This window comes from Salmo salar, unplaced genomic scaffold (assembly GCF_965601325.2).
Source record: "Salmo salar unplaced genomic scaffold, fSalSal1 ptg000619l, whole genome shotgun sequence".
In the NCBI taxonomy this organism is placed as follows: domain Eukaryota; kingdom Metazoa; phylum Chordata; class Actinopteri; order Salmoniformes; family Salmonidae; genus Salmo; species Salmo salar.
Genome location: NW_027675443.1, coordinates 288268 through 302211, shown reverse-complemented (window position 1 = coordinate 302211; position 13944 = coordinate 288268). Strand labels below are relative to the sequence as shown.

General features: G+C 39.4%; 1 protein-coding gene across 1 annotated transcript in view; it reads left to right on the top strand.

Moving 5' to 3' along the window:
• Positions 1–13944, top strand: part of LOC145876906 (E3 ubiquitin-protein ligase TRIM69) — a 43020-nt gene that overhangs the window by 3521 nt on the left and 25555 nt on the right. Inside the window, exon 2 of the mRNA XM_082972283.1 lies at positions 11508–11579. Coding sequence (XP_082828409.1) covers positions 11524–11579 — 56 coding nt within the window. The 5' untranslated portion in view covers positions 11508–11523. The remainder of the gene's footprint in view (positions 1–11507; positions 11580–13944) is intronic.

The window sequence follows — 13944 nt, the reverse complement described above, 5'->3', positions numbered from 1 at the left end:
ATGTTGGATCTTAATTTGAGTCAGTTTGCTACAGCAGGAAAATGTGAATTATTATGTGAATTATAATTAATGGACGTTATTGTAGGGGTTGATACAAGTCTGAAGTCTGAAATTTCTAAGTGAGAATTACAAACTTCAGAAGCCTTTTTAAACCTCAAATACACTACAAGTGTATATGCTGCTGCTATTGACAGACAACATTTATAGAGAGAATACAGGCAGAAGAGTTTACTCAACGTTTCCATACTACATTATAAACAACTATGTAGAGTGAGCATAGAGCTATAAGAGAATGAACAGTGGATATACACATATACAGTAAAGTGGCTATACAGTGGATATACAGTAAAGTGGATATACAGTTGATATACAGTACAGTGGCTATACAGTTGATATACAGTACAGTGGATATACAGTTGATATACAGTACAGTGGCTATACAGTTGATATACAGTACAGTGGATATACAGTTGACATACAGTACAGTGGCTATACAGTTGATAAACAGTGGCTATAGACTTGATATATATATATGCATGTTAACATTAGAAGCCTCCTCCCTAAGTTTGTTTTATTCACTGCCCTAGCACACTCTGCCAACCCGGATGTCGTAGCCGTGTCTGAATCCTGGCTCAGGAAGACTACCAAAAACGTTGAAATTTCCATCCCTAACTATAACATTTTCCGACAAGATAGAACTGCCAAAGGGGGCGGTGTTGCAATCTACTGCAGAGATAGTAAGACAGAACTCTGCAGGCTATCCAGGTCTGTACCCAAACAATTCGAGCTTCTACTTTTAAAAATCCACCTTTCCAGAAACAAGTCTCTCACCGTTGCCGCTTGCTATACACCACCCTCGGCCCCCAGCTGTGACCTGGACACCATATGTGAACAGATTGCCCCCCATCTATCCTCAGAGCTCGCGCTGCTAGGTGACCTAAACTGGGACATGCTTAACACCCCAGCCATCCTACAATCTAAGCTTGATGCCCTCAATCTCTCACAAATTATCAATGAACCCAACAGGTACAACCCCAAATCCGTAAACACGGGCACCCTCATAGATATCATCCTAACCAACTTGCCCTCCATATATACCTCTGCTGTTTTCAACCAAGATCTCAGCAATCACTGCCTCATTGCCTGCATCCGTAACGGGTCTGTGGTCAAATGACCACCCCTCATCACTATCAAATGCTCCCTGAAACACTTCAGCAACCAGGTCTTCCTAATCGACCTGGCCCGGGTATCCTGGAAGGATATTGACCTCATCCTGTCAGTAGAGGATGCCTGGTCATTCTTTAAAAGTGTCTTCCCCAACATCTTCAATAAGCATGCCCATTTCAAAAAATGTAGAACCAGGAACAGATATAGCCCTTGGTTCTCTCCAGACCTGACTGCCCTTGACCAGCACAAAAACATCCTGTGGCGTTCTGCATTAGCATCGAATAGCCCCCGTGAAATGCAATTTTTCAGGGAAGTTAGAAACAAATATACACAGGCAGTTAGAAAAGCTAAGGCTAGCTTTTTCAAGCAGAAACTTGCATCCTGTAGCACAAACTCAAAAAAGTTCTGGGACACTGTTAAAGTCCATGGAGAATAAGAGCACATCCTCCCACCTGACCACTGCACTGAGGCTAGGAAACACTGTCACCACCGATAAATCCACTATGATTGAGAATTTCAATAAGCCTTTTTCTACGGCTGGCCATGCTTTCCACATTGCAAACCCTACCCCGGTCAACAGCCCTGCACTCCCCACAGCAACTCGCCCAAGCCTCCCCCATTTCACCCAAATCCAGATAGCTGATGTTCTTAAAGAACTGCAAAACCTGGACCCCTACAAATCAGCCGGGCTAGACAATCTGGACCCTCTCTTTTTAAATTATCTGCCGAAATTGTATCAACCCCTATTACTAGCCTGTTCAACCTCTCTTTCGTATCGTCTGAGATTCCCAAAGATTGGAAAGCTGCCGCGATCATCCCCCTCTTCAAAGGGGGAGACACTCTAGACCCAAATTGCTACAGACCTATATCTATCCTACCCTGGATTTCTAAGGTCTTTGAAAGCCAAGTCAACAAACAGATTACCGACCATTTCGAATCATTTCGAATCCTTGCAGTCTCTATGTGGGTGCTACAGGGTTCAATTCTCGGGCCGACTCTCTTCTCTGTATACATCAATGATGTCGCTCTCGCTGCTGGTGATTCTCTGATGCACCTCTACGCAAACGACACCATTCTGTACACTTCTGGCCTTTCTTTGGACACTGTGTTAACTAACCTCCAGATGAGCTTCAATGCCATACAACTCGCCTTCCGTGGCCTCCAACTGCTCTTAAATGCAAGTAAAACTAAATGCATGCTCTTCAACCGATCACTGCCCGCACCTGCCCGTCCATCCAGCATCACTACTCTGGACGGTTCTGACTTAGAATATGTGGACAACTACAAATACCTAGGTTTCTGGTAAGACTGTTAACTCTCCTTCCAGACTCACATTAAGCATCTCCAATCCAAAATTAAATCTAGAATCGGCTTCCTATTTTGCAACAAAGCATCCTTCACTCATTCTGCCAAACATACCCTTGTAAAACTGACCATCCTACCGATCCTCGACTTCGGCGATTTCATCTATAAAATAGCCTCCAACACCCTACTCAACAAATTGGATGCATTCTGTCACAGTGCCATCCGTTTTGTCACCAAAGCCCCATATATCACCCACCACTGCAACCTGTACGCTCTCGTTGGCTGGCCATCGCTTCATACTCGTCGCCAAACCCACTGGCTCCAGGTCATCTACAAGTCTCTGCTAGGTAAAGCCACACCTTATCTCGTCTCACTGGTAACCATAGCAGCACCCACCCGTAGCACCCGCTCCAGCAGGTATATCTCACTGGTCACCCCCAAAGCCAATTCCTCCTTTGGCCGCCTTTCCTTCCAGTTCTCTGCTGCCAATGACTGGAATGAACTGCAAAAATCACTGAAGCTGGAGACCCATTTCTCCCTCACTAGCTTTAAGCACCAGCTGTCAGAGCAGCTCACAGATCACTGCACCTGTACATAACCCATCTGTAAACAGCCCATCCAACTACCTCATCCCCATACTGTATTTATTTATTTATCTTGCTCTTTTGCATCCCAGTATCTATACTTGCACATTCATCTTCTGCACATCTACCATTCCAGTGTCAAATTGATATATTGTAATTACTTCGCCACCATGGCCTATATATTGCTTTACATCCCTTATCTTACCTCATTTGTACTCACTGTAAATAGATTTTTCTTTTTTCTACTGTATTATTGACTGTATGTTTGTTTATTCCATGTGTAACTCTGTGTTGTTGTATGTGTCAAACTGCTGTGCCTTATCTTGGCCAGGTCGCAGTTGTAAATGAGAACTTCCCTGGAGTGCCTACCTGGTTAAATAAAGGTGAAATAAAAATACAAATAATAATAAATACAGAACCGTGGATATACAGTTGATATATATTATAGTGGATATACAGTTGATAAACAGTACAGTGACTATAGAGTTGATATACAGTACAGTGGCTATGCAGTTCATAAACAGTACAGTGGCTATACAGTTGATATACAGTACAGTGGCTATACAGTTGATAAACAGTGAATGTCCACATTTACAGTATCAGTATAAATATATCTAAGAGAGATGAACAGAGATTTAATGCAGTATAGTTCAGTTATTTAGTGTCCAGTTGGCTTGATGTGGTGTGCATTGTAGAGTGCATAGTCCTTTAGTCTCTATGGGCCAGATGGCCAGTTGGTGAGGGCCACATCATAGTCCTTTAGTCTCTATGGACCAGATGGCCAGTTGGTGAGGGCCACAGCATAGTGCTTTAGTCTCTATGGGCCAGATGGCCAGTTGGTGAGGGCCACAGCATGGGGAAAGAAACTGTTCAGATGGGGGTCTATAACATCCAATCACAGAGGTTTACATTATTGCTAATAACTCAAACTGACTTATTCAGATAAAGACATAATCTCTATACCGATGTAGGATCTAAGTTTGATCACCCTGTTGCAGGAAAACGAAAATGTGTAGTGCGTTTGAGTGTATTTAAGCTTTAAAAAAAAAATCTGAAGATGATAAATTCCACTTTTCCATTTTAAAATGTTTAATTATAATCCACATAATATTTAAAAGGTCTTGTTGCTGTAGGATTATTTTCCTGCTGTAGCAAACTGGCTCAAACTAAGATCCAACGTCTTTAACCTGTTAGGGTTACACGGCTGGATAAAAAACGTACCCGGTTTAATCTGGTTATTACTACTGCCCAGAAACAAGAATATGCATATAATTATTGGCTTTGGATAGAAAACACCCTAAAGTTTCTAAAACTGTTTGAATGGTGTCTGTGAGTATAACAGAACTCATATGGCAGGCAAAAACCTGAGAAGATTCTGTACAGGAAGTGCCCTCTCTGACCATTCCTTGGGCTTCTTGGCTCTGTTTATTGAAAACTTAGGATCTTTGCTGTAACGTGACACTTCCTACGGCTCCCATAGGCTCTCAGAACCCGTGAAAAAGCTGAATGATGTAATTCCAGCCCCTGGCTGAAAAACATTAGCGCCTTTGGTAAGTGGTCTATCAGAGGGCCATCAGACTGAGGCGCGTGCACGGGGCGACACCATGTTTTTATTTTCTCTCTCTTTGTACTAAAACACGATTTCCCGGTTGGAATATTATCGCTTTTTTACGAGAAAAATGGCATAAAAATTGATTTTAAACAGCGGTTGACATGCTTCGAAGTACGGTAATGGAATATTTAGAATTTGTTTGTCACGAAACGCATCGGGCGCGTCACCCTTCTTTACCCTTTCGGATAGTGTCTTGAACGCACGAACAAAACGCCGCTATTTGGATATAACTATGGATTATTTTGAACCAAACCAACATTTGTTATTGAAGTGGAAGTCCTGGGAGTGCATTCTGATGAAGAACAGCAAAGGTAATAACATTTTCTTATAGTAAATCTGACTTTGGTGAGGGCTAAACTTGCTGGGTGTCTAAATAGCTAGCCCTGTGATGCCGGGCTATCTACTTAGAATATTGCAAAATGTGCTTTCACCGAAAACCTATTTTAAAATCGGACATAGCGAGTGCATAGAGGAGTTCTGTATCTATAATTCTTAAAATAATTGTTATGTTTTTTGTGAACGTTTATCGTGAGTAATTTAGTAAATTCACCGGAAGTTTGTGGGGGGTATGCTAGTTCTGAACATCACATGCTAATGTAAAAAGCTGGTTTTTGATATAAATATGAATTTGATTGAACAAAACATGCATGTATTGAATAACATAATGTCCTAACATTGTCATCTGATGAAGATCATCAAAGGTTAGTGCTGCATTTAGCTGTGATTTGGGTTTATGTGACATTCTATGCTAGCTTGAAAAATGGGTGTCTGATTATTTCTGGCTGGGTATTCTGCTGACATAATCTAATGTTTTGCTTTCGTTGTAAAGCCTTTTTGAAATCGGACAGTGTGGTTAGATTAACGAGAGTCTTGTCTTTAAAATGGTGTAAAATAGTCATATGTTTGAGAAATTTAAGTAATAGCATTTCTAAGGTATTTGAATAACGCGCCACGGGATTCCACTGGCTGTTCCGTAGGTGGGACGAAATCGTCCCACTGGCCCTAGAGAAGTTAACAATATACCTCTCTCTAATGTATATGGCTATATCAGGATTCACTTTTGACCATTTGACATCTTTTATTTAATGAGTTGCCTGTGAAAGATACTTCATCTGCAAGAAAACAGGCAGCTGCAACAGTGACTTTCAGAAGTTATATGATTTCCTCACATGAATGTGAAAGGAAGTGTGTAGCCTACGCAGTTACAAAACGGCTGTTGAAACTGTGTAGCACATGTCTCGGATGATGGCTAGATGCGTTGATATGTAGGAAAGACGGGCAGACTCTCGTACTGTAGGTCTAGGCTACCTACAAACTATTATAAGGTTAGGTCGACGTCAGGCATTCAAAAGTCAGAGTAGGTTTGAGCTATGATCACTTACCATGCCGACCGACCTGATGGCCTCCATTGAAAATGTAAAACATATCAGGTCTAGCCTCTTAGTGACCCTTTAACACGCGAATCCCGTTAGCGGGATTGGTTTGACAACAGCCAGTGAAATAGCACAGCGCCAAATTCAAAAAACAAAAATCTCATAATTCAAATTTCTCACACATACAAGTATTATACATCATTTTAAAGATAAGATTCTCGTTAATCTAACCACAGTGTCCGATTTCAAAAAGGCTTTATGGCAAAAGCAAAACATTAGATTACGTTAGCACATCATTGAGCAGGCTTTCTTTCATGATTTGTTTTATTTTGACTGGAGCAAGATTGAGCTTATCCCTGATGTGGAAACTGCCTGGAAATTCTTTCATGATGGTTTTCTCCAAATAGTAAACAGACATGCTCCATTCCGCAGGTTCAGGGTTAAAGGGAGGGATAATCCATGGTTTTCGTCTGAGCTTTCTTGCATTGTTCACGACCGTAATCTAGCCTGGGCTAAAGCAAGGAAATCGTGTTCTGATGCTGGTTGGCTTGTTTTTAGGCAGTTACGAAACAAGTGTTCTTTTCTTCTTAGGAAGGCCAAGTCTGAATATTTTATGTCTGTTACCACTGATAACCTGAATGACCCTACAAAGTTTTGGAAGGCTATTAAGTCTATGTCTGGTAACAGTAATGTTAATGAATTACCGTCATGTGTATTGAAGGACTCTGTTGCTATATATGACAAAACTGAAATGCTGAATTGTTTCAATGAGCACTTTGTATCATCTGGTAGGCTGTTTGATTCAGTGTCCTCTGTCTCTGTACAACCTTGTGTGGATGAACCAGTGAGAGCTGGTCAAACTTTTAGCTTTTTGCCATTCTCAGTGCAGGTGGTACATAAAGCCCTGAAATCCTTAGATCAGAGAAAGCCTGCAGGTCCTGATCTTTTGGATCCCTGCTTTTTAAATCTGGCAGCTGATTTCATAGCTGAACCACTTACATATCTGTTTAATCTAACCCTGGAATGTAATGAAATACCAAAGATCTGGAAATCAGCATTTGTCCTGCCACTTTTAAAAGGGGGAGATCCAACTCTTTTAAATAATTATAGGCCAATCTCAAAGCTGTCACCCCTGGTGAAAATACTTGAAACCCTTGTGAGTGAACAGCTAAAATATTTTTTATTTACTAACTCTATTTTGTCAATGTACCAATCGGGTTTCAGGAAGAAGCATATCACAATTACAGCAGCCATAAAGGTTTTAAATGGTATCACTGAAGCTCTTGACAAAAAACAGCATTGTGTCTCACTTTTTATTGATCTCTCTAAGGCTTTTGATACAGTTGATCATGCTATACTAAGGCAGAGATTGTCGAGTGTAGGTCTTTCAGAGCATACAGTTGCATGGTTTGTTAACTATCTGTCTGATAGAACTCAGTGCACTCAATTTGATGGGCTTAGGTCTGTTAAATTGTCTGTCTTAAATTGTGTGCCCCAAGGCTCTGTACTTGGTCCTCTCTTATTCACTATTTATATAAATAATTTAGACAAAAATGTCCAAAATGCACAACTTCATTTTTATGCTGATGATACTGTTATTTACTGTTGTGCTTCATCTCTTACAAAAGCTTTCCAGAACTTGCAAACTGCTTTTAATACTGTTCAACATACCTTGTCTCGATTGAAGCTTATCCTCAATACTGACAAAACTAAACTACTGGTGTTTTCTAAAGCAAGAAATAGACCTCTGAACCTTTCACCTATTACTACCTGTCAGGGCAAGGAGATTGAGATTGTAACCTCATATAAATATCTTGGAATTTTGATTGATGATGGCCTCTCTTTTAAAATGCATATTCAACAACTTAGAAAAAAATTGAAGCTGAAATTAGGATTTTATTTTAGGAATAAGGCTTGTTTTTCTTTAAAAGCCAGAAGGAGGCTAGTATCAGCTACATTTATGCCTTTACTAGACTATGGGGATATTTTATATATGAATGCTTCCGCTCAGTGTTTGAGATCAATTGACACCCTTTACCATGGCACTCTGAGATTTATTTTAAATTGCAAAACCCTTACGCACCACTGCACTTTGTATACCAGGGTTGGCTGGCCTTCTCTAGTCTCTCATAGGCTCATTCACTGGTATACTTTTATTTACAAAGCCATTTTGGGTTTACTACCTTTTTATTTGGGCATTTTTATTGTTCAGAAATGTGGTGGGTACTCTCTTCGTTCGCGGGACTTTATCCTGCTAACTGTTCCAAATGTCCAAACTGAATTTGGTAAAAGGGCTTTTATGTTCTCTGCGCCATCGTCTTGGAACGCTTTACAAAATACTTTTAAACTGGAAGAACTTGTCCCGATTGGTATTTTGAAATCACTGATGAATGATCTTGAGACTGATTCCCTGACATGTCAATGTTTTTAATTTGCTGTTTTTGACTTTAGTTATATTCTTTGTGAATTCTATGGTTTTTACTAGATTACTTGTAGTTTTTCATTAGGTTTTTCTGTAATTTTTGTAATGACTTGGCGCTGCCTATCTTGGCCAGGACGCTCTTGAAAAATAGATTTTAAATCTCAATGAGCCCTTCCTGGTTAAATAAAGGTTAAATAAAATAAATAAAATAAAAACATCACCTAAACAAGAAAAGCCAAACAGCCATTTTGCAAGTAAGGAGAGGCGTCACATAAACCACAAATACAGCTAAAATGAATTACTAACCTTTGACGATCTTCATCAGATGACACTCCCAGGACTCAATGTTAGACAATACATGTATGTTTTGTTAGATAAAGTTCATATTTATATCCAAAAACCCCATTTTACATTGGTGGGTGAAGTTCAGAAAATGTATTGCCACCCAAAACGTACGGTGAATGAGCACATCAATTTACAAAAATACTCATCATAAACGTTGATAAACTTTACAACAGTTATTGAAAGAATTATAAATATACTACTCCTTAATGCAACCGCTGTCTCAGATTTTAAAATAGCTTTTCGGCAAAAGCACATTTGTCAATATTCTGATTACATAGATCAACCATCAAAGGAAGCTATACAGTTACCGGCAAGTCATGGCATCAATAAAACTCAGAATTAGTATTATAAATCTTCCCTTAGCTTTGCTGATCTTCATCAAAATGCACTCCCATGGCTCCTAATTCCACAAGAAATTTTTGTTTTGTTTGAAATACTCCATATTTATGTCCAAATACCTCCGTTTTGTTCGTGCGTTCAGATCACTATCCAAAGGCATAACGTGCGAGTGTAAATCCAGACACGAAACGTTAAAGTGTTCCATTACCGTTCGTAGAAACATGACAAATGTTGTTTACAATCAATCCTTAGGGTCTTTTTAACATAAAACGTTGATAATATTCCAACCGGACAATAGCGTATTCATTCAAGAAGAAAAAGAAGGAACGGCGCCCTCGCGGGCTCGCTCATAACCAAGTCCTTTGTCCTCAAACAGGCCACTGATTGACTGAGCTCCTATTTTCTGCCCAGTAACAGGAGACGGATGAAACAAGTTTCTAAAGGCTGTTGACAGCCAATGGAAGCCTTAGGAAGTGCAACGTGACCCCACAGACACTGTAGTTTCGATAGGGATTCAAAAGAAGAACTACAATTCTCAGATTTCCCACTTCCTGGTTGGATTTGTCTCAGGTTTTTGCCTGCCATATGAGTTCTGTTATACTCACAGACATCATTCAAACAGTTTTAGAAACTTCAGAGTGTTTTCCATCCAAATCCACTAATAATATGCATATCCTACCTTCTGAGTCTGAGTAGGAGGCAGTTTAATTTGGGCACGTTTTTCATCCAAACGTGAAAATACTGCCCCCTATCTTTAACAGGCTCCATTCTCTGTCCTGCTACTGGTAGTCCTATAACATTATGTTGATCTGAACAGGTTTAGGCTGGTCATCTATGATATGTAGGTTATATACAGTACATTCTCTGTCCTGCTACTGGTAGGACTATAACATTATGTTGATCTGAACAGGTTTAGGCTGGTCATCTATGATATGTAGGTTATATTCAGTACATTCTCTGTCCTGCTACTGGTAGGACTATAACATTATGTTGATCTGAACAGGTTTAGACTGGTCATCTATGATATGTAGGTTATATACAGTATATTCTCTGTCCTGCTACTGGTAGTGCTATAACGTTATGTGAACTGATCTGAACAGGTTTAGACTGGTCATCTATGATATGTAGGTTATATACAGTACATTCTCTGTCCTGCTACTGGTAGGACTATAACATTATGTAAACTGATCTGAACAGGTTTAGACTGGTCATCTATGATATGTAGGCTAAAGCCAAGGTATAGACCTCGATCTGCATATCACTAACAAACCTCTATTATACATTATAACCTAGTCTACTTTACATAATATAAAATCTCTTACTTGTTGCAAAAAAACTTTCTGAATGGATCAATGATTTCCCCCTCAGATCAATTAGCCCTTCTGACTATATTCTCAGATATGTTTAAAAAATAACAGATTGAAAGACAATAAATAGTCTACTGTTAATGAATACAAATAATTGTGAGACATGGCCTTGTGTTGCTGTACTGTCTATAACTACCTTAACAAACAGTGACTTATTATTATTATTATTATTATTATTATTATTGTTGCCGTACTGTCTAGAACTACCTTAACAAACAGTGACTTACTATTATTATTATTATTATTATTATTATTTTTATTATTATTATTGTTGTTGCTGTACTGTCTATAACTACCTTAAAGTGACTTATTAATATTATTGACAGTTACCATGGAGATGAAATGTCACAACTACATGTTCACGTGATTGCATTAAATCACCTGACTGCTTCTATGTCTGTTAGTAAATGTTTTATAAGAGATAATTAATAAATGATAACAATTGACATTCAAGAATAACTGTGTTAACCACAACCAACATGTTGGATCTCTGTTTAGTTGTCACTGTGTTAACCACAACCAACATGTTGGATCTCTGTTTAGTTGTCACTGTGTTAACCACAACCAACATGCTGGATCTCTGTTTAGTTGTCACTGTGTTAACCACAACCAACATGTTGGATCTCTGTTTAGTTGTCACTGTGTTAACCACAACCAACATGCTGGATCTCTGTTTAGTTGTCACTGTGTTAACCACAACCAACATGCTGGATCTCTGTTTAGTTGTCACTGTGTTAACCACAACCAACATGCTGGATCTCTGTTTAGTTGTCACTGTGTTAACCACAACCAACATGCTGGATCTCTGTTTAGTTGTCACTGTGTTAACCACAACCAACATGCTGGATCTCTGTTTAGTTGTCACTGTGTTAACCACAACCAACATGCTGGATCTCTGTTTAGTTGTCACTGTGTTAACCACAACCAACATGCTGGATCTCTGTTTAGTTGTCACTGTGTTAACCACAACCAACATGTTGGATCTCTGTTTAGGGGTCCGTTCTCTAAAATGAGTCTCTCTGGGGAGAGAGAGGAGGTTGGGGAACATGACACCAAAGCTAAGAGGTGAGATTACAATTTTGTTTTGGAATTATTAAGAATTTATTTCAAAAATGCTATTTATAAAAATGTTCACATTTGTTTTTTAATCAGACATGGTTGCTCTTGGCTACCTTCAATATTAGTGTCCTCAGATTATTTATTAATAGATTTTAGATGTATATAATTTATTTTTTTTCTTCTTCAAAACGCTATATATCAATTGTTTAGCTGGAATGGAATATTCGTATCTGTATTTTTGACTGTATTATGTGGTTGTCTCAGCTAGCTATCTTAAGATGAATGTACTTACTGTAAATCGCTCTGGATAAGAGCATCTGCTAAATCAGGGGTTCTCAATCCGGGGTCTGTGGAGGTACTGCAGGGGTTCCACGGCACCCTGACTGTACTCGTTGCAATGTAAGACATTAGATAGAATTTTCACATGACACGACCACTTTGCCTACTCCTAAATATTGACTAATAGGTTGGCATGCATGTATTTTTTTTACCAGTTCTGATGGTTCTTACAAGCGGAATTTTGACCATATTACCGCTATATCAAAATACTCTTCACTCCCATTTAACAACTCTAAATAGCTTTGGCATAGTAGGCATCAAGTCCCTTGCCAATAAGGTTGCCTACAACGTTGCATACAATGTTCATTTTCATCTAACACATATTACGCCCTAGATGCCTGCAATTGCCCAATTTATAGCCATGTCCAATTTAGGAATATTTTTTTAACAACGTGATGTTCCGCTCCACTCTACACGCAGAGTGGCTTGAGGTGATCTTGGGGAATAACGACGGAATTTGTTACAGTGTTGAGACGCCAAAGTTTATTGTTCAATTTGCTTTTTGCTTTACGGTCAGGGACAGTATGTGTAGCCAGATCCTTTTCACTCTCTATCCTTGTTGCATTTTGTGGTTAACCAGATTCGTCATTATCCTCGAGACGAGGGACAGATGAACGAGCTGCTAGCTAACCAAGCTAGTCAGTACAGCTAGGTAATTTTTTACTATTTTTTACATTTATTTAACCTTAACCAGGCAAGTCAGTTAAGAACAATTTGTTATTTACAATGACGGCCTACCAAAAGGCAAAAGGCTTCCTGCATGGACAGGGGGCTGGGATTATAAATAAATAAAATATAAATATAGGTTTCACGGCTGTCTGAAGAATGGGACCAAAGCACAGCGTGTGTATCGTTCCACATTTTATTATAACTGTGAAAGTATGCAAGACATACAAATAAACTCATAAACAAAACAACAAACCGTGACGAAAAGGTGCAACATACACTACTCAAAATACAATCTCCCACAAACCCAGGTGGGAAAAACACCTACTTAAGTATGATCTCCAATTAGAGACAATGATGACCAGCTGCCTCTAATTGGAGATCATCCCCCCAAAAAACAAGAAATACAGAAACAAGAACATGACAACATAGAAAATCTAAACTAGACACAACCCCGTCACACCCTGACCTACTCTACCATAGAAAATAAAAGCTTCTGTTGTCAGGACGTGACAATAGGACAAAACACACATCACAACAAGAGAGACAACAGTACATACATGTTAAGCTAGCTACTCTACCAGCAGCATCCTAGTTATTCTAGCTAGTCGGTACAGCTAGGTAAGCTAGCTAGCTACTCTACCAGCAGCATCCTAGTTAACCTAGCTACCACTACATCATCACCGGCTGCCTGCATTTCTTGTGGACCGATGGAGCTCCCCGGTTGTTTCTTCCACCTGTTAAATCCCGTGGAGGGCTTCTCCCTCTCTCATTGACGGATGCTGGCTACCTCTGTCCGGTTCTCCTCTCTTCACTAGATGGACGGTAACTTTAGTATTTAACCCTTCTATGTCCAAGGACCGAACTTTTGAATATTATTTTTGTGGTGCCTCAAGTAGGCTGGACACATTCCATTTTTAACAAAGTTTTTTTTTCTGATAAAAACTACTTAATTGCATCCACCATGGAGCCCAGTTTCATAACACTAACTTATGTCTCTAGTTGTGAAGTAATCGCGAAACAACATGCCATATTTTAGGTGATTTTTCAACCTGCCATCTCCTATTAGTTCTATTGAGCACCGTGGCACCAACTCACCTTCTGAACGTTCTATTCCCAGCCCATTGTTCTGCATCACAATGGCAGCATCGCTATTGGCATCAACGAGAACTGCCTGCATTCACATTGTAGGCTTACCTCAGGTAACTTATTATTAACAGGTTTACGGCTACTTTGTGAGGATGCTCCCTGTTCTCCTCAGTACAAGTTTTTATGACCTACAGTGCTAGGGATGGCTTAATAGCCATCAAACATTAAACATTTTCTGGTCATGGTTAACCATATTTGTTTTCAGAAAAAGGTATAC